Raw genomic sequence first — 20,556 nt, 5'->3', positions numbered from 1 at the left:
GCTTGGTTTCAGTATGAGGCCCTGGACTTAATCCTGGAAGAAATGGCATTTTAGTAGGAAGACAGGGATAAGCAGTTTCTTGTTGGCAGAACTGAGAGGAAGGTCCTTCAAGGAAGGGACAGAAGCATGTATAGAGTCTCAGTGTGACAATTCCCTGATAAACTCAATGAACCCCTCAGCAGCAAGACAGAAGATGAGGGCCTGGTGGTGGTGGGGTGACAGATGGTTATGTAAGGAGATGGCTGGTCTCTGTAAGTCATGCTTCAAATATTGGACTTTAGGGGCTAATCAGGATTCACACGCAGCTTCTCATGGGGAAACAGACTAAAAGTTCCCAGATTAGGACAGTGTGGTGGACTAGGGCTGTCACCACTGAAAGAGAAAGAGGACTGGATAGCGGCACGGAGGCAAAGGTGCAACAGCTCGGACTTGCTCAATGCAGCAGATGTGACGGGGCTAGAGCTCTAAGGTCTGAGAGCATGGCCATTGACAGATCCAGAAAACAGGGTTTTTGTTTTGTTTTTTTGTTTTGTTTTTTCAGGTTGCAATGAGGGCGTTTTTACAGAATGAAGAGCAGGGAAGGATGGGGAAAGGCAGAGAGGATTACTGAAGTGGAAGAGGAACGTCACCAGCACTGGCTTAATGAAAGCAGAGATTTCCGTGTGGGTGTTGAAAATATCCATATTAAAAAAAAAAAAAAGCTGATAGCAGACCATGTTTGCCTTAGAAAGCAGAATATTGCAAAGCTTTTCTATTTCAGCACCAAGAGATACTGGTGACTACAGAGCAGTGCCGGCCTCAAACCACCCCTTCTAACCTAATCTTCTATACCAAGAGAAGCCCCCCACAACCTGCAAACTCAGCCTGGGGCTTCAGCCACACAGGCTTTGAACTTGCTCCTCTTCCTTCACCTGGCTCTTGAAGAGGGGCTATCTTGGTCTCCACAGCCTTCCATGGCACCCTGACTTCCCATCTGGTCTCAAGCTTAGCTCAGGCTTTCCTTTACAGTGTCTTGGACTGGCAGTCCTTTGGCCTGGAATGTGGTATTGAACCCTTCATTATGGGCATCTGGACTGTGGATGAGAGATGTGACCACATCCCCAGAATTACCAACTGGTCTACCTCTCATGTGGCCACTGGGTCTGAAGAGGGTATTTGGGTAACCACAGAATGAAGATTGTGGTTAGTAGGCCTTGCCCCACAACCCTGTCCTCAGTTCCACCCCTCATACTTCCCATCTGGTGCGGTTTGGAGGGGGTCCCCGCACCCTTGTAGACCTGTGCCTCTCTCACACCTGTCTTCCGGTCCTCATCAAGCAGAAGACCTGGGTTCCATACACTGCTTCCAAAAGGAACCAAAGGCCAGTGAGTGTTAGAGCTTACATTTTCCTAGTGTTTCCCCAACCATGTGACCCCATATTCTAGCAGGGCATTAGACCAGGCAGCTTCAATTTCTCAGGTCTGCCCCGGGCAGCATAATTCACAGTGTTCTTTTCTTGACTCAAGTTAGGATGCTTCTAGGGGCTTTTATTTTTTATTTAGTTACACATTTTAAACTTGCTCCCATGTCCACCAGAACACAGCTGCTGGCATACTGTATTCATAGTTCCCTCTCTGTAGTTCAGATAATGTTTGCCTCTTAGATCTTGAAAAGGAACTTTTTACCAGATAGTTAAAAGCTATAAAAACCAAATGTAATGTGTGTAATTTTATTGATCACAATTTGGACCAATCAATTGGAGAGAACCCAAGAGATTAGGGACTAGGTTTGGATGGCTTCCTGACACTAGCATTCATTGTTAGGTATGCTGAGGACATTGTAGCTATAGAAGAAAATGCAAAAAAAAAAAAAAAAAAAAGAAACAAACAAAGACAGAAAGAAGAAAATGCCCAGATTTTTAGTCATATATCAAAACACACAGGAGTGAAATGACATGTCTGTGGTTTGTTTTAAAATACTGTAGTCTTAACAGAGAACAAAGTTTTGACAGTATTAAGTCTGGGATACAGGGATGAGGGCTTATTGGGATGTTTTTCTTATGTTTTCTACAGTTGACTTTTTTGTGATGAAAGTATCTATCATTCTAACATTATCTTTCTGCTTTATTTATTTATTTAGAGGCAGGGTCTTGCTGTGTAGCCCTGACTGCCCTGGTGCTCACTACGCAGACCAAGCTGCAGCTGTCTCCAAACTATCAGAACTCACACAGGCTGTCACTGTTTCCCCGTACAGCTTCTTCTTCCATCAGATTCACACCTGTTTGTTTCAGTTTGCTTGATCAAACAGTAGTCTTCATCTTCAAAATATGGTTCATGGACTCTTGTGGGCCTTTTAGTACCATTCAGGGGCCTTATGGTCCAAAATGCTTTTAGTCATAATCCAGGGCATTACACAAACTGACTGTACACTGCCATTTGCATCAATGGTCTAGAAGCCTTGGAAGGTAAAATTTCACCTGTACAGGACATATCAGTCACACTACTCTCCCTACCACACACTGGCAGTGAAAAAAGAGCTCCATTTAGAATGTTCTCACTGCACAAGTAAAATTCATTACTTTTTCTATGTCTCAACTCCAAGTATTTCTCTTTGTCACTTACACTTCAGGAGGGAGGAGGATGAGCTTCGGAGGAAAAACATGCACATAGCTATCTATGAGCTAAACTAAGAGCATTCTTCCAAACACACCATTTTTATATGAAGAACAGCTGAAATGGGAACCATGGCTATTTAGGCTGGGGTATTTAGAACTTCAAGGAAACAACTGCCATTGCTTATCATGGACGATACAAGTTGAACTTTCATAAAATTAGAATTTTAGAAACCCTGCATCTACTCTATGAGCTTGTGGGTTTCCTAATACTGAAAAGGTTGGAATAACAAGAAAAGCGACGACACTAACAATGTGGTTGTAAAAATACTATATAATGAAGTGTGCCCACAGTTAGAGATTAGCATATTAAGTCAGGACTTTCTAAATAGCCAATATATGTTAAAAAGTCATGCTTGGGTAAAAGGTCTAGTCTCAGTAGATTTTTATGTATGTAACCTGATTAACAAGGTTCATCTGATACTGTGCTTGTCTGTTCAGGCCGCTATAACAAGACACCACAAACCAAGTGGCTTAAGCCATAGGAATTTATTTCCCATAGTTCTGAAGGTTAGACGCTCCAGATCAAGTGCCAGCCTGCCCAGTGCCTGGTGAGGGCTGTCTTCATGACCCCGACACAGCAGCTGCCTTCATGAAGCATCTTCCACATGTCAGAGGAGAGACAGCAAGCTTTCTGCTGTGTGTTTTATAAGTGGGCATGAACGTTGCTGGACCATTGTCCCACTCTTATGACTTCACATAGTGTGCATATGCACGTGTGTGCATTGTGTACATTTGTGTGTATGTGGGCACAAGCGCACATACAGAGGTCAACCTCCAAAGTCAGCTCCTACCTTTTAGGAGAGATTGAGGCAGTTGGCCCAGAGCATCCAGAGATACTCTTTGTTCTGCCCCACATCTCAAAGTCGGAGCACTGGGATAACAGATACTCACCACTATGCCTGGCTTGACGTGGTTTCCGGGGACGGAACTCAAGCCCTCATGTTTACAATGCAAACTCTTTTAACTACAGAGCCATCTTCTTAGCCCAGTAGCTTTCTTCCTCTTCTTTGCATTTGGATGCCAAGAGTTACTGCAATGCCCGAGGAACTTACTATCCAGAGTGGTGTCCTGTTTCAGACACACCTTTACTGCATTATCTATAGAAAAGTAAATCTCTAGATCGTTTACTAAGACCAGGAGGGCCAATCTTTTTTTTTTTAATATATATATATTTTTTTAATGATTTGTTTATTTATTATGTATACAGTATCCTGCCTGCATGTGTCCCAGCAAGCCAGAAGAGGGCACCAGAACTCATTACAGGTGGTTGGGACCCACCATGTGGTTGCTGGGAATTGAACTCAGGACCTCTGGCAGAGCAGTCGGTGCTCTTAACCACTGAGCCACCTCTCCAGCCCAGGGCCAATCTTTTCAATGAACTTTCTACCAATACTGATGTCAGCCTCACTTTCCCCACCCCTCCCCCACTTCCAGAGTTATCTGGTGCTGTCAACCTCTGAGTTTTTATTTCTTGGCTTCCTCGGTTCCTGGCTGAGGATTAGGCTTTCTCAGGACTGCTCAGTCAGTTACCACTTATCCAACTGCTCCTGGCTCCAGGGTTTTGTTGCTGTTGTCTCCTCTCCCACTCTCTTTGTCCTTGTGGGTTTGTCTTTTTTTTTTCCTTCTTTCTTTCTTTTTAAAAAAATTTCTTTGCTGTTATTTTAGTGAGGTTTTGGAATGGAATAAAAATCAATGTGGTTATTTAATCTTCCATCTTTATTTGGAACCTCTTTATAATTAAGCATCCTTTTTTCCACTTCCATTTATTATTACAGCATATATATTTCCCATGTTTTTTCACGGTGTCTGCAACCAGCTTTGCAGAAGCCTGCAATGAGTAAGCCCCATGTCCTCAAACATGACCCTGTTGTGATGTCTACAGTTGCTCACTGTGGAGAGGGAACTGGTTTCTCAAGTGTCCTCTTTTTTTTTTTTTTTTAAAGATTTATTTATTTATTATGTACACAGAAGAGGGCGCCAGATCTCATTACAGACAGTTGTGAGCCACCATGTGGGTGCTGGGAATTGAACTCAGGACCTCTGGAAGAGCAGTCGGTGCTCTTAACCTCTGAGCCATCCCTCCAGCCCCTCAAGTGTCCTCTTTACCCATCTTCTTTCCTCCTGTGTATGGGCAGTGCTTGCTGACACCCTCTCTTACCAGTGTTCTCCTTCCCTCATGCTAGGATTGAAGTGTTCCTCTCCTGATCTCCCTTTGTCTTTCTACTCCGGCCATCTTCCTCAGGACTCGTTAGAGGAACACAGACTATCACAGTTCATTTACACCTGGCTTCCCATCCTGCTCTCCAGATGCACCTCTGCCTCACTGAACCATCTGCTCCCCTAAGCTCCCACCCCACAATCAGTGCTCTCCATTAGCTGGTGAGTTCTGGCAGTACGAGGGTCAGCCAGGCTAGAGCCCTTAGACTTCTTCCTACAACAGCTACCTACCCCAGTCCTTCTGCATCTATCCACCATAAAACTCCAGGCTAGTGCAGGCACACCATGGGTGCTTACACAGAATAGGACAGTAGTAAGTGGAGAATGAATGACAAAGTACAATTTGTTACCTTGCCTTCAGGGGTCAGCTTCCAGATCACAGAGAAGGTCAGCTTGTCAGTCATGGGGTTGAGGCTGCACAGTTCCTCACACAGAAGTCTGGGAAGCATGGGGACCACCTGTAAACAGAGGCGATTTTCTGAGCACCTGTGTCCGACCTGCAGGAGTCTGTCTGGGGCAGCCCAGAGGGTTTTGGTGACCAGCTTGAGCTTCCAGAGTATGCTGAAGGTGGCAGATCCTCACTTCTAGAAGCCTCTGCAGAAAGAGCACACTATCTCAGGCTCTGCCAAAGGCTCTCCTGTCAAGGGAATGTGAACTGGGAAGCAGGAAGAGTAGGTATCAAGATTGTGGTTACAGTCCAACCTCAAAATCTCTAGGTTCTGCCAAGGCTGGAAAGGTTTCTTCATTTTTAGAATTGCATCTGTAGGGAATACATATATACACTGTTTCCTATCATTATTCCCTAAGTAATAGAATATAATATTGTTTATGAATTATCTGGAGGTAATTTGGAGTCTACAGGAGGAGGGAGCTGGAGATGGCTCAGCAGCTATGGGAACTTGCTGCTCTTGTAGAGGAACTAGCTCTGGTTCCCAGCACCCACATAGTGGCTCACTTCAATTCTAGGAAGTCTGATGCTCTCTTCTGGCCCCTATAGGCACCAAACATGCACATAGAATACATATATTCATATACATAAGATAAAAATAAATATTAAAAGTGTTTAGGGGAGGTTTTGGGTTATTACTACTATCCTGATTGAACAATGTACTTAAGAACTCAAAGGTAATATAAACTCCCCAGAGTCTTATCAAAGTAAAATCATTAGTTATTTAATTTAGTAATTGAGCATATCATAAATTACAGAATTATATCAGAGTATAAACAGAATAATAAAGTATAACTATGACAATTGAAGTTCATAAATTCAGGTTCATAGATGAACACTGGCCAACCAATCACCCATTTTGCAATATTTCAAAAAAAAAAAAAAACACTATTTATTTATTTTTGCATGTGTGTGGGGTACATACCATGGTGCATATATGGAGGTCAGGGGACAGTCTGGGGGAATTAGTCCTCTCTACCATGTAGGTACTAGAGACTGAACTCAGACCATCAGGCTTGGCAGCAAGCACATTTTCCAGAGTCAACTCACCAGCCCCATTTTGCAGGTTTTTATGCCTGATGACTTCTCTCACTTACTATCTTTTAATCTCACAATAAATGGATCGTGTTGGTTATGGTGGCACATACCTTTAATACCAACACTTAGGAGGCAAAAGAAAAGGCAGGAGGATCTCTGAGTTTGGGGCTAGCCTGGTCTACACAGAGAGTTCCAGGCCAGCCAGGGTTATATAAACAATAAAAAACAAACAACAACAAAAAAAATGTACAACTGATCATACTTTAACAGATTAATTTGTCTTTAATACATTTGAAATGATAGCTGTCACTGAAATTATTTGTATTTTCAATAATACCAGAAACAAAATTAGTATCTCTCCCTGCTTCCCCCACCAAGATACTTTGCCCTCTCTCCCTCCTGCCTTCAGATCGATTCCTTCTCCCATATTTTTCTTGATTATAATATTATCACTCACTCTCCCAAACTCAAATTGTATTATAAGCCATTTCTTTCCCACATTTACTGTGTACTAACTTGACATACATTGTTGCATCCTGTGCTAATTCACTGGAAAGGGAGAGCTGTTACACTATATGTACATAAATTTAGCAAATTTCTTTATTAGTAAAATCAAAACAAATCTCAGTGGTTTCTTTCACTATGTGAAGTTTCTGTACTGTACTATTTCCATAGAGAACATGCCCTTAGTATGGAAGAGGAAATTCAAGAACCCATGGCTTACATCAGTGACAAAAAATTAATAGTTGTTAATATACTCTACAGCAGTATTCTAGAGGTTTTTAAACCTAGGCAAAATCCAATGACTACTTGAAAACTTCTGGTAACAGCTTCTATATGAAAGTGTTACCGAGTTTCTCTTCTTGTTGTCTGTTTATTATACCATCAGCCCAAATGACACACTATTTGCTACCTTGTTTTTTTGTTTTATTTGCTTTAAGACAAGTCCTGTGTTGCCCAGGCTTGTCTCAAAGGATGGCTTTGCTAAAGATGACTTTGAACCTCTGATTCTCCTGGCTCCACCTTGTAAGTGTTGGGATTACAGGTGTGCATGGCTGGCATACCTGGTTTATGCTGTGCTGGGGATTTAACCCAGGGCTTTGTGCATGTTAGGCAAGCTATATCCTCAGTGCCTCCACTAACTTTATTAGTAGTAAAGTTAAAATGTGTTCTAAGGGGCTGGAGAGATAGATAGCTCAGTGGTTAAGAGCACTGGTTGCTCTTTGAGATGACCCAGGTTCAATCCCAGCATCCACATGACAGCTCACAGCTGTCTGTTACTCTAGTTCCAGGGAATCTGGTTTCTGCATACATACTTGCAGGCAAAACACCCATGTATACAAAACAAAAATAGGTAAGTTATTTCAAAAATGTTTTCTAAATATATGACATTTTCTTGTGTGTGTCAAGTATTTTATAAAATGCTGCACCTGTGGGCTAGAGAGATGGCTCAGCAGTTAAGAGCACTTGCTGCTCTTCCAGAAAACCTGGGTTCAATTCCCAGCACCCATATGGTAAACTCATAACTGCCTGTAACTCAGTTTCAGGTGGTCTGATACCCTCACATAGACATACATGCAATGTGCATGAAATAAAAAGAAATAAATTATATTTAAAAAACAATTGCTGCAACTTTACCTACATCATCATACTATAGAGTTTCTGTGTCATATCATTTTGTGAATGAATGCAAAGATTTCACATAATCTGAACTATGCTATGAACTGAATTGTACCCACCCATTCATATATTAAAGGTGCAGTCTCCAGTTTGACAGTATTTGGATATGGGGTCTTTGGGTGGTCACTAAGGTTAAATGAAACCATAAAAGTGGGACCTAGTTATGCAAACTGGATGTTAGAGGAGGAGAGGACAAAGTGTCTACAGTCCATCTCTCCAAGCAGGGGCAGAGGTAAGGCCATGTGAGGACACAGCCACGTACGTACCAGCCAGGAGAGGTCTTTACCAGGAATCACATAGACTAGCACTTGAAACTGTGACTTCAGGCTTCTAAAACTGAAAAACTAAAGGTCTGTTGTTGAAGTCACTCAGTCTGTGGTGCATTATCATGGGGCTGAGCGAAGTTCAGTCATGTTTTCTGGGTGTGCATTCTTGCTTTCTTTTCTGGGTTCCATGGTCAGATGACGACATCAGATGCTCTATGGAAACTGGCTGTATAACCAGCATGCTTACTGCAACGATTAGTCCAGACCTCAGTCTCTCTTTTTAATTAGACAATATTTCTCAAGGAAATATCATACTTTAAGTCACAAGATTGAGTATCTGATAATGTAACATAACTCAGTACCATCATGCTTTAGTGTTTGTCAAAAAAAAAGTCATTGTATTGTAGGCCTAGACCGGATCCTGAAACAGAAAACACTGATGGAAAAATAGGTGAAATCCAAATAAAGGACTAAGTACAGGTAACAGCAGTGTCCCAAAGGCAGTCTCTTAGCTCTAATTGACAGTATGGCAATGTAAGATATGGGCAATGAAACCTCTCTGTCTTTGCGATTTTTCTGTAAGTCTAAAATCATTTCAAAAGAAGAGCTTATCTTTTTAAGAAGCTACACTTTCTATTAATTGATCTTCTATTATACATTTAAATATAAATTTATACTTATTGCACATATTAAGCCTGATCTATTTTATCAACAAGTACGAGGCTAAAATTTTATGTATGAAATGAAGAGCTGGGTGGGGCTCAAGGTCTTCAGACCATCAAGCAGCTGAAGCAATGCAGTGGCAACAGGTATAAGAAAATAAGGAAGGTTTGACACAGAGACCTCAAGTCAGACCCTGGGCACAGCACTTCCTGATGATCCAGGACAATTCCAGACCTCGGTTTTCTTCAAAGTGAAATCGCTCTGAAATGCTCAATAAAAGTAAGCTCAAGGTATCCAAGTCCCTGTGACCCTTGGCTCAGCCTTCCTTATTCAGCCTTGTGCCCAGGTACTCCCCTTTACCATCCATGGTCCTAGCACACTGGACCCACTGCAAGCCCTTCACCTGCCTTGCCTGCTTGCTGCTCCAGCTTGTGCACATGGTGTTCCCATTTTCTGGAACACCTTTCTGGACACGGCTTCAGGCAAACTTTGGCATGTCCTTCCAGATTCTGCTCCTTGCCATTTTCATGGCTTATCCAGACTCCCTCAGGCAGAGAATGTACTGTCTTGTAATTTCCCCTGATCTTTCACAGAGGCTGTGAGGCAGTCCCAAAGGATAAGCTACTTACTCCACCCTCCCTGCTCTCATGCCACTTCTAAGGCCGTAACCACAGTGCATCCTGATGCCTTGTTGGGTGCCTCCCCAAGAACATAGAGAGGTCTGGCTTTGTCCCTCTATCTAGTACCCCCAACACAGTAGGCACTATTAGTATGTGGATGACTGACCTCTGTTATAAAATCAATAACCTAGGTTTTCTCTGTTTACTGTCACACACACACACACACACACACACACACACACACACACACACACCACTTCACGAAATCCTTGCTGACAGAAATCTATAGCAGCATCTTTACACAAAATGTCCATGGCGGCAACTTGTACTTTCGGCAGAAAGGGAAGAATTTTGGCTACCCTCTGTTAAAACAGCACAAAACAAAACCCTACCAGCACACCCTGTAGCTGCCCAGGGTATCAAAACTGCTTTGCTCCTCCCACTAGTCAGATGCCAAAGAACTCAAGTTTCATGAAGAATCAGTGGTAGCATAATTGTATTTAATTTTTAAGGGACAGTCCTTTTAATAAACTTTCTACTAGATCTTGAGGAAGAAATCAGATGGAATTCAGAGGAAACAGTCCATGTTCATCCAATTTTGTAAATAGGTGGTTAGGCCTGTGTCTTTCAAAGGAGAAGAAATTAAGAGGTTATGATCACATTTGTGGTTTGGCATATCACAGCATCTCATAAATCCACTGGTCCTCCAGGGGTCACTGTGCATGCATTCCTGCTCAACCCAGAGTGCAGCAGGCTTCCTTGTAGAAGAGGGCTGGTGAGGTGGGGCCTCTCTTAAAAGCCACTTTGTCATATGCCTGTCCAGGCAGGTGAGAAGAAAGGTACCCTGATTCCATGTGGCATGTGGGCTGTACAAGTCCTTCCACAGCATCTGGAGAGACTCTGGGCCAGAGTGAGGTGCAGAGCAGCAAGGATAACCAGGAAAGATCTCTTTGTAGAGAAACGCCTGCTGCCAACAGCACAGGGCTGGTGCCTATGCTCCCTGGGCCCTGCTATTGTCCTCCTCCATCACAGTTCCCCGCTGTCCAAATCCCACTGTCCTAACTGCAAATCACCTCGGTCTCAGAGCCTGCCTTCTTTGTGCTGCTGGTGACAGGGGACGTGCCAGGCTGTGTGGAGGTGCGTGAACGAACAGTCCCAGCTCTTGCCATGCCTTGATAGCATCTTCCCCAGGCTCTCCTCAACTTACCCTACTGCCTTCCTCACTCTTTCTCAGCAGAAAAACTCAACTCTTCTACACAGGGAAGGCAGACTGAGGTCCTTTCTAGTATGTTCTATCAGCCATCCTCTTGAGCCAATTTCACTAACTTTTCCGGGATACCTGTATCTCCTGTCTTCAGCCTGGCCTAACAGCTTGGAGCTCTTGCTAGTGAACTCCCTGCTCAGCTGGTTTGATTCCTCACGGGCAGAGCTCAGGAGTGGAGCTGCCCTAACTCCAGACTCTATTCCTTCCATTGGTCACACTTGAAGTTTCTCAAAATGGTTTCTGATTCCAGCTCCTCCCTCCACCCTGGCTTCCGTCTCCACATGGTCTTTTCTCTTTCCATAACTTCTGTCATTTCTATACCATTTGCCTCGAGGGGATACAGAGAGGGGCTTCACTAGAGACGGCCTTAAGCTGTTGGGATTTTCAGGCTTCAAAATTCAGCATGCATCTCTAATCCCAGCCTTGGGAGGTAGAGGCGAGAAGATCAGGGGTTCGAGGTCACCCTTGGCTACATGGGGAGTTTAAGGTCAACCTGGGCTACAAGATACTTTGTCTCAAAACCAAAACCCCCCCAAAAAAATAACAACAACAAAAATCAAACCAAATCAACCAATCAAACAATTACTAAATGAACAAAACCCCAAGACACAAAACTGAATTTAATAAACCTCATACATAGCTTCAGATATTTCAAGGTAGTAACAGAAAATAGAACAATAGTTTATACTTCAGTAGTTTTTATTTTTTAAAATATGGGACACTTTTCAAATTTGCATGTAAGCCTTATTCAAGGTCAGTATTAAATCTCTGCATGCAAGTTTAGTATGTGTTGCTGAAGCAAACATCACCTCCCTTATTTTCTCCAGACTTCTGTATGTTCTTTACTTTTAAGATTATTTATTTATTTTTATTTAGTATGGGTGGTGGTGGTGGTGGTGGTGGTACATGTGTGCATATATACGTGTGTGTGTGTGTGTGTGTGTGTGCGCGCGCGCATGCGCGCGCACACGCATGAATGTAGTTGGGTGTCTGTGGCTGTGTGCACCTGTGCATGAGCAGAGGCCAGAAGAAGGTGTCAGATCCCTTGGAGCTTGAGTTACAGGTGTTTTGTAAGGACACCCGTCTTGTTAACCTGGGCCCTGAGACCTCTGAAGTTTGGTCATGATTATATAGCAAGTGCTCTTGACCACTGAGCTATCTCTCCAGCCCATGCATCTTCTTTCTTACTACACCTCATCTAGAGACAACCTGTAATCCTACTCGGGCAGGTTATCTGCCAGTAATCACTACATTCTTTGTTTTAGGGATGCTACTTTTAATAGGTTCAATGAGCTGGATGAGCTGGATTCAGCAACTGGATTTGGGTTTCTTTACGGAGGCAAGGGGTCCAGATACTTTTGGTTGGGCCAAAAAGTCTTCACTAAACACTAGACCCATAGGTTGGATATGACGGTAAAGACAGAGACAGGAAGATCCTGAGCTATATAATAAGACCTCAAGTCTACAACAAAAACCAAACAAAAAGAACAGGCTTGGGTCCTCGCAATCAGTGACATGGAGTCAAATGTTCTAAGAGCTACTAAGGAAGATCTGCTCTCTGCATCTGTCTTGACAGTAGCAGACCCTGGAGAAAGAGCTTCTCCACTTCCCACTCATTTCCTTTCCCTCCTTCTTGCTGTATGAGAGGGACTGCTGGAACTGGGGGTAACCATTCAGCTAGGTACTAGAATACTGATAAACCCTTTGGAAAGTAGATAGATGAACAAGGGTTTGCTCTGGGGCAGTGACTCGAAGATTCAAGGGGCAGTGATGGGGAAAGGACCCTGGTACTGAAATGCTATCCCTGATTCTGGCTGAATTCTCCTTTATCCAGAGTGCTCAAGTGAGTTCCTCCTTAGAAGGAAGGTCACTCAACTGTTCTCGAAGCCTAGCATAACCTATAAGCCATGCTTCTTAGGTTGCCACTTCAAGTCTCTCTCCAACTTCCCCTCTTGGCAACCCCTGTAATTTGTACCTTGGCCAGTCCACACTACATGCTGTTCCTCAAACACACTGCCTCTAAATCTACAGCTTGTATTTACTTACTGTTCATGTGTGTGCGTGCCTGTGTGAGCTTCTGTGCACTACTACAGAGGCCAGGAAAGGAAAGGTCTTCTGGAACTAGAGCTATAGGTGGTTGTGAGTGTCAGGCGGGTGTTGGGAACCGAAGATGTGTCCTCTGCAAGAGTAGTAAGCACTGCTAACTGCTGAGCCATCGCTCCAGCCTCTGAACACACTGACCGGGACCAGGACTGCAGGACCAGGATTTCTCTCAGCTTTGCATCCCTGACACCTGGCACAGCATTCCTCAGTACTGCTACGTGGTGAAGAACTGGCAGCAGAAAAGGCAGAGAGCTAGGGAATGCTTCAGACCTAAGCCCAAAGCTCAGTCCTGACAGAGCTTAAAGGTTGGCTGTAGAAAAAAGGAGTAGTGACAAGACCCTGACTTTCTAAGCATTCTGGACCAGGGCTTGGGAGAGTTGAGGGAACTGGTCATTTAGGTCAATGCACCACTGCCTAATACTGCTGGGTGGGGGTACCAACAAGACTATAAAATCGTACATGAGCCTCAGAGAGCAGAAACATCTGCTAAAGCCACAGCGGGCAGGCTGGCCAAGTTCAGCAGTGGGTGAGCCAGGACAGCCCTGTGACCAGTTGAAAGGGCCACAGAAGGGAAGAATCAATCATCTGGGTGCGGAGGGACAGGAAGGATGAGCAGTGACATCAGGCCAGACATTCACAAGAAATGGGGTCTTCACTGTCTGAGAGGTCTGTCTTCTTAAGCTAAGCTACTGGCTGGCTCCTCAGCTGACCCTCCCCTCACATCCTAAGTGCACCCCAGACCCCCAGCATGGCAAGTTGGTGTTCTCTCCTTTTCTGAGGACTTGGAGGTTTTCATACCAAGGTATGCTCAGCTAGCGCTCTGTTCACAGACTGAAGAAATCTAAAGGAAATAGATAATATGTTTGACAGCCAACATCTCTGCTTAAAGGGTTTCCTTTTTCATATCAGCACTTCCACGAACCCAGAATTCGATCAACTCTTTGCTACACAGTTTGACATTAACAAAACAGCAACACTGACAATCTGCTGGTGTCAGACAGGAGCATCTTGAAACCCTTTGGACTCTACACGAAGACAAGGCTCCAGCCCCATCTTCGATCTCTACTATAGAGCACCACCAACAAAACGCCCGCCCTCGAGGTTGCGGCGGGCAGGCTTTCACTCGGGCTGCTTCACACCTAAAGCAACACGCACGCCTGGGCCAGCAGACACGAAGTTTACGTTCGGTTCCAACTGTTCAGGTTTCCTTTTACTTTTAAAACTTAATTCACATATTTATTTTTTTCTAATTATCTTAAAACCTAAAATTAAATTATATTTCTTTCCCAGAGAAGATATTAGCTGAGCAGACGTCACGGACTCTGAAAACAATAGGTTTGAGTTAAGATACACAGTTGTCCCTGTCCTAACAGAACCATCTTTGTCAAAAAAGGAAGGGTGGATTTTTAAAATTTAAACAGACTCTATTCAAATTTATCTTTCTCTTGACTATGTTTCCTTGTTAGCAAAAGTCATTGAATCCTTATACTGTGAGTCAAATCCCAACAAGAAGAATTTCATTTAAAGCCAGTGAGCCAGGATCTGGACCCAAGATTGGTTCAGTGTATATTGTTCTACTCTCTGGGATCACTCCCCAAACCAAGCTTAGATTGTAACTCTGACCATCAGTCACTTATAAGTCAGCACCCTAATGAAAAGAAGTCAGAGCCACATTTCCTATGGATGGGAAATCAACCGGAATGCCCATCCCCCTTCCCTGGAGTGACAGAGTTGGGAAAAAAATGATTTGGCCAAATGAGAGAACAGAGAACGTACACAGGGAAAGGCAGCTCACCCCGCTTTTAAGACCTTTATAGGCAAAGTAAAGTGAAAACAGCAGAAGAGTTCCTGGACACAGTCCTGCAAGAAACAAAACCCAGTAGGAAGAAAGGCCGGAGCAGCGGTTCCAAAGCATCAGCATGCACAGCTCCTGCTGTCCAAGGCTGTGGGCCGGCGCCTCAAGCTCCTGCCAAGCTGGAGGCAGGGCTGGGCAGTGAAGGCTCACAGCACTTCTTTCACCAGCTTCCCACCTTCAGAGGTTAGCAGCAGAGCCCCAACCAGCACTCCCAAAGACAGTCATAAAACCAAAGTAAAGGGAACAGAAAGTGAACACTTAGTTATTAATCCAATTTTATTCTTTTGTTTCTAATTTTGAAACTTAATTCCTGGTTATAAAAGGACAATGCAGCTGCAAAACAAGAGAAAGATACCTGCTCAGAGGAAGAGGCTCCAATGGCACCTAAAGTTCTCAACTCATCAGACCAGAAGGGCAGAGTTAATTACTGTAAATGGAGAGTGTTTCACACTCACTCACTTGAAATAGCAGTTAAGTGCAGCAGGCTACTTCAGATGGAGCTTTCCATCACAACACGAGGGAGCTGGAAGCTCCTCTTCCTTCTTGCAAGTCTGGACCAGGAAAAAGCTGGCTTTGGCTAGTACCATTGTCAGGCAGGAAGTACACATGGGACACCTGCAGCTTGAGGTTAAGTGGAGTCAGTGCACAAGTATCAGAACTGAATTCTCAGATGGTCAAGCTAAAAAGGGGGCCTTTGGAGTTTAAAGAGACAAAATTGAATAAAGGTCACTCCCCAAAAAGAGGTTATGCACATAGGTGTATGCATACATATACTCCATGTGAGTGCATTTTTTGTGTATGTGAATGTAGACATGCACGTGCCATGGTGCATGTGTGGAGGTCGGAGGACAACCTTGAGTGGTGGTCCTCATCTTCCAACTTTCTTGAGACAGGGTCTCTCTTGTTCACCACTGTGTATACTCTGGCGCCTGACTTAATAGCATCTAGACAACATAGCACCAAAGGACTAAACCTTTCTGGGGAGCATCAGGAAGTAGGAGTTCACAGAGTCAGGAATACATATGTTTTCAATGCCTTGTTTGTAAAACTGTGGGGGGAGCAAGAGAAGCCAGTAAGAAGTAAGAGAAAGGGAGGTTGCTTTTATAAACAGGATGAAAATGCTTGGGCCCAAAGCTATGTGAAAACCTAGACGCCGGAAGACCTCTTTCTTGGTCATCTGCAGCTTCTACCTAAAATAAACAGGGATCTGGAGAAGCAGCAGCCCAGACAATGAGGACACACTGTGAGGCAGAGTTCACAGCCTGGTGTTCCTTCTGCCAACAGTGGGGGCACACAGGCAGTTTGTAGTGGAGGGGGACTAGGAAGCTATATCCCTTTTCTGAGTGATGTTTGGAAATTCTCAGAATAGAGTAAATATGGCACCTGGCTAGTCTCTGGTTCCTGAGAGCTAGGGCCAAGCAAGCAGTATCCAGCTCCCAGAATGCCTTGAGATGGGTTGGCAGGAGCAGGGACAGATGTTTTACATTGGTACAGTCAATGATCAGATACCAAAAGTCATGTTCTAGAGCATGGTATTTGGGAGGGAAGGTTCAAGCTATGGAGTGAATATCAAGACACAGCCCCAAATAAGATGAGTCAAAATGAGCAGAGGAGCACACACCATCAGAGAACAAAAAGGCCAGGACCTACAGTGGAAGATAGAGGCAAGCCATGCATGTTCTTTTATTACAGCTATCTCCAGGGCCAACTGCAATGCCTCTAGTTGCCTGTGCTTAGAAATTACTTGTTAGAGGGATGGAGTCTCATAGTTACTTGCAGGGATGTGCCAGCTCCATAGGATGGAATAGATGTATTTATTTCTCCCTCTGCTTCTGCCAGCATGTGTGTGTGTGTGTGTGTGTGTGTGTGTGTGTGTGTGTGTGAATGTGTGTACATAAGTGTGTAAAGGCCAGAGGCCAACATTAGGCATCACTATCCACCTTAGTTTTTGAGATAGAACCTTTCACTGAACCTCAAACTCACTGATTGGATAGACTTGCTGACCAGTGAGTTCTGGGGATCTTTCTACCCCAGCTCCCACTTGTGCTAGTATTATAAACACTTACCATCATATTCTGCTTTTATGTGGGTGCTGAGGATTCAAACTCATGTCCTTATGCTAGAAAGGCAAATGTTTTACTTATTGAATCACCTCCCAGCCCTGAGAAGGGATATAATTTCTTCCTTTCATAGCTGAGGTGAGGGATATCTAACAGCAAGAGGGTCCATCTTGGGAACTCTGTGGGCCACCTGTAAAGTGCAGGTCAGGACAGGCTTGGTACCCATATTTAGAACAAGGGTTGAAACAGTTTCTCAAAGGCCTATGATTGACAGTGAACCCTCATTCCACTCTGTATCTACTGTGTGAGAGTGGCCACACATAACACAAAAGATTGGACATCCATCCAATCTTTTGGTATAGTTATCCAAACTATAAAAAAACCAGCATCTGGTGTGAGCTGTTTCTTAGGCCCTTCTTTGGAGCAATAGTTTGAAAGCTGATCGCTGTTGGAGGAATTTGACAAGGTTGCTCTGAAGATGAGATCTGAGATGAAAGCTTTGGCTTCCCAGTGCTAAGCCCATATTTTAGACCTTACTAGATTTGTGAAAAGATTCAGAAAAGACAAGTTTCTTCAAAAAAAAAAAAAAAAAAACAACCCAAAGAAAGAATACTAAGTGGGAACACTCTGTAAAGTCTAGGAAACTCAAAGCTGATCTGTACCTTCTGAACCAAGTAGACACTTGTGGCTCTCTCAGAAGCCACCTTATCCAGAGAGGATCCCTCAGGAATGAAGTAACTCACATCGGCGATGTGGACGCCCACTTCAAAGGTGCCTGTAAGCAGATAAGAAGGAGCATCAGACTAGTTGGAAGGTTAGCAGAGTCTCTCCTGGGGTCCTTTCAAGGGAGCTGGTCACTCTCACGGGCTCAGGACCTGAAGCAGGGACCACTGTTCTAGTCCTGCCAGCCACTTCTGTGACCAGTGCTGCTGTCACTTTCCTCTTTCTACACCAGAAAGATGAAGAGGTTTTTACCATGAACAAATGGGAGTGCCGTCTTCACAAACTATTTCCTATCTCCAAAGGCTACTTATCTTGGGGTAAACCCATCACTACATTTGCAAAAGACAGGCCAAGTGGGTAATAAGTTAATCCTTCCAGATTACAAGAAATGAGTTGGTTCCCCAAACCTATAAGGCACTGTTTCTGGAAGCTCTGCTTTCCACTGGCCGCAGCCCTATGTCTGACCTGCCCATCCTGCCCCTGTGTCCACTCACTTAGCCCTTCTGCTGTCATGCTTCGAAACATGCATTTGGTGATGGCACTTCTGAGCTCACTGTTCCATGTCCATGCGTGGTCTTGCCTCAACCGACACTGGTAGCCTTGCAGTCTATCTTTCACACACTGTGGAGGCAGTTGCCACGACAACCTTTCTATTTTGAATGCATCCATCTTACTTTCTCCTATTCAGAAGCTTGTCTGGCTGGTTCTTTTTTTGCTATGCTTGGACTATCTCAACAGGATCTGCAATCAGCAACCTCCTTACCTAAAAATCTCCAAGCCAGAAGAGGTTTTTCTGTCTTCTCTTTACTTGTCTGCTTAAACACCTATTGTGTATCCAATGATACTTATTGTGGTTTGTCTCCAGAACGCTCATCCTTGACAGGTATCATAGCATATTTTCACTGGCTTAAATGTCTACCTCTCTGGAGGTAACAGAGCAAACACAGCAAACAGGGCCTTTCTTGACTGTCCATGCTCAGTGCCTATGAAAGTGCCAGTACACAGTGGGCAGTCAATATTTATTGAACAGAATCTATAGCTTGCTTGTTCCTCTCTCCTGTCCTTCCTTTCTTTCAATAGTTTATCTTCTACAATGTCCACCAAAGAGGCAGTCTCCAGGTTGGTGGAACTGTCCCTTAGGGCCGCAGGAGAAGTAGTTTATAAACTTCAGATTTACTCTTACTTGTCCTATTAACCAACCTTCAAGTATGGTATGTCATATGAATATACATACATGTGGCTATACACACATGTAATACATCAAAGGGTGTACTTATGTATGTGTTTATGGAAATACTCAAAATGGACAGCATCTACAGAGTATATGCTCATAAAACATGGATTTAGCTTGGAGAAAGATACACTGAAGATACAAGCACAGGGTTGAAGGTGCTTAAACTAAGCACACATCTGGTGCAGTCCCACTACCTCCCATCCCTGTTGACAGTGACTACTCTTGGCATAGGCACAGGACCCACACAGAACTTCTCCGAGCCTGTTTGCAGGTCCAACATGGACTTCATCCAAGAAAGTCTCTCCTGTGAACCCAGAAACGAGGGACAACATAAGCCTGTAGTAGTCAGGAACCACCTTCATCCACATACTCAAAGTAACACAGAAAATAACAAGTCTACGAAATATGGAAAAGTCCAGGGTGACCTCATTTGAACTCCAGGATCCAGTTGAGGTTGAACCTAGTCTATTTGTCTACTTGGCCATTCCTGAGCTAATGAATACTCTTTCAGTTCTGACTCATTGAGAGTCTCATATGATATCAAGGAGCTTATTAGCACGTCCCCATTTGCTCCTTGGGTGACCTGTGTGACCAATCCCAGGGCATCAGACATTCTTAATTAAAAAAAAAAATACATTCTTATTTATGTATAGGTATATGTGTGGGTTGGAGGTAAGCATGCCATGATATACATGTGAATGTTAGAGAAAAACTTGAGGGAATCAGTTTTTTCCTTTCACCATGTGATACCTAGGGATCGAAAACTCACTGAACCATTTTACTGGCCCATCAGATATTTTATATGAAACATTTATAGCTTTTACCAATTTTTTATTCCTCCTTCCTAGGGAGTTTTTAAAAATGGGGTGCTTCAAATGAAGAGTTCAGGCAAGGTATAGAATTTATTCTTCAATTGTTCTGACACACAGAGATTCTCCCACTAAGTGTCCTTTGGGTTTTTCTGCACAACCTTGTAGCATTTACAAAGGAGAAGGCAAGTGTAAGGCTGCTGTAGGGTGATGCAATGGGGTTATCTTCCATAGGGAAAAGGCTGGCTGGGGAACGGAGAGAAACCAGTCTGATTCCACATTGAGCAGCCTCACTCTGATAAGCACACAGCTATGTTGCATGAGTGAACATGCCTGTTATGACTGATGCTGTAGGAACTTTACTCCAAGCAACCAGCAGAAGTCTTAGACGTCTCAGCTTCTAAATTCTGATATTTTAAATATTTAAAACCAACACTTGACAAAGGTAAAATAGAGGGTCTTCTTTTGAAGTCAGGATTATAAAATGTGTGCCTCACAGGTAAATATTGACTCAAGGAAAAGAGAGATGACTATTACATCATGATATAAACCATAACTTTAAACTTGGGCTCTGTGTTACTATACATGAACTTTCTGAACTTAGTGAAAATTGACAAACTGACAAAGAGTCCATGACAGGAGATAAAACATAGTGGAGGCCAATCTAAATATATGTGAGGGTCTTGAATTTCGTTCTGAATTCCCTGCAGAGCCTCTTAACCCAGCAAAAGACACCCTCTTATTCTCTACTTTGGACGTTTTTTATGAAAACTCTAAATAAATATTTTATTACATATATTTTCATAACATGAACTTGCAGAACTCTCAAGACAGTGGCACTGAAGTTTTAATTCTATGAAAGAAAATATGCACTTCAAAAGGTCAGACAGTGTTTTCTGTCAGTACTATGTTTTGAAAATGCC

The 20,556-nt window shown here is 43.5% G+C and overlaps 1 protein-coding gene across 3 annotated transcripts in view; it reads right to left on the bottom strand.

The window, feature by feature from the left end:
• The window catches only part of Dis3l2 (DIS3 like 3'-5' exoribonuclease 2), a 328,899-nt gene that overhangs the window by 70,154 nt on the left and 238,189 nt on the right, over nucleotides 1-20,556 (bottom strand). For all 3 annotated transcript variants that reach the window (XM_036173185.1, XM_036173187.1, XM_036173186.1), the window contains exons 11-12: nucleotides 17,530-17,642; nucleotides 5,221-5,328 (exon numbers count right to left, since the gene is read on the bottom strand). In XM_036173185.1, coding sequence (XP_036029078.1) covers nucleotides 5,221-5,328; nucleotides 17,530-17,642 — 221 coding nt within the window. The remainder of the gene's footprint in view (nucleotides 1-5,220; nucleotides 5,329-17,529; nucleotides 17,643-20,556) is intronic.

The sequence above is a fragment of the Onychomys torridus genome, chromosome 23 (assembly GCF_903995425.1).
Source record: "Onychomys torridus chromosome 23, mOncTor1.1, whole genome shotgun sequence".
In the NCBI taxonomy this organism is placed as follows: Eukaryota; Metazoa; Chordata; class Mammalia; order Rodentia; family Cricetidae; genus Onychomys; species Onychomys torridus.
The sequence above is the reverse complement of the archived record's forward strand: the minus strand, read 5'-3'. Positions and strand labels throughout refer to the sequence as shown.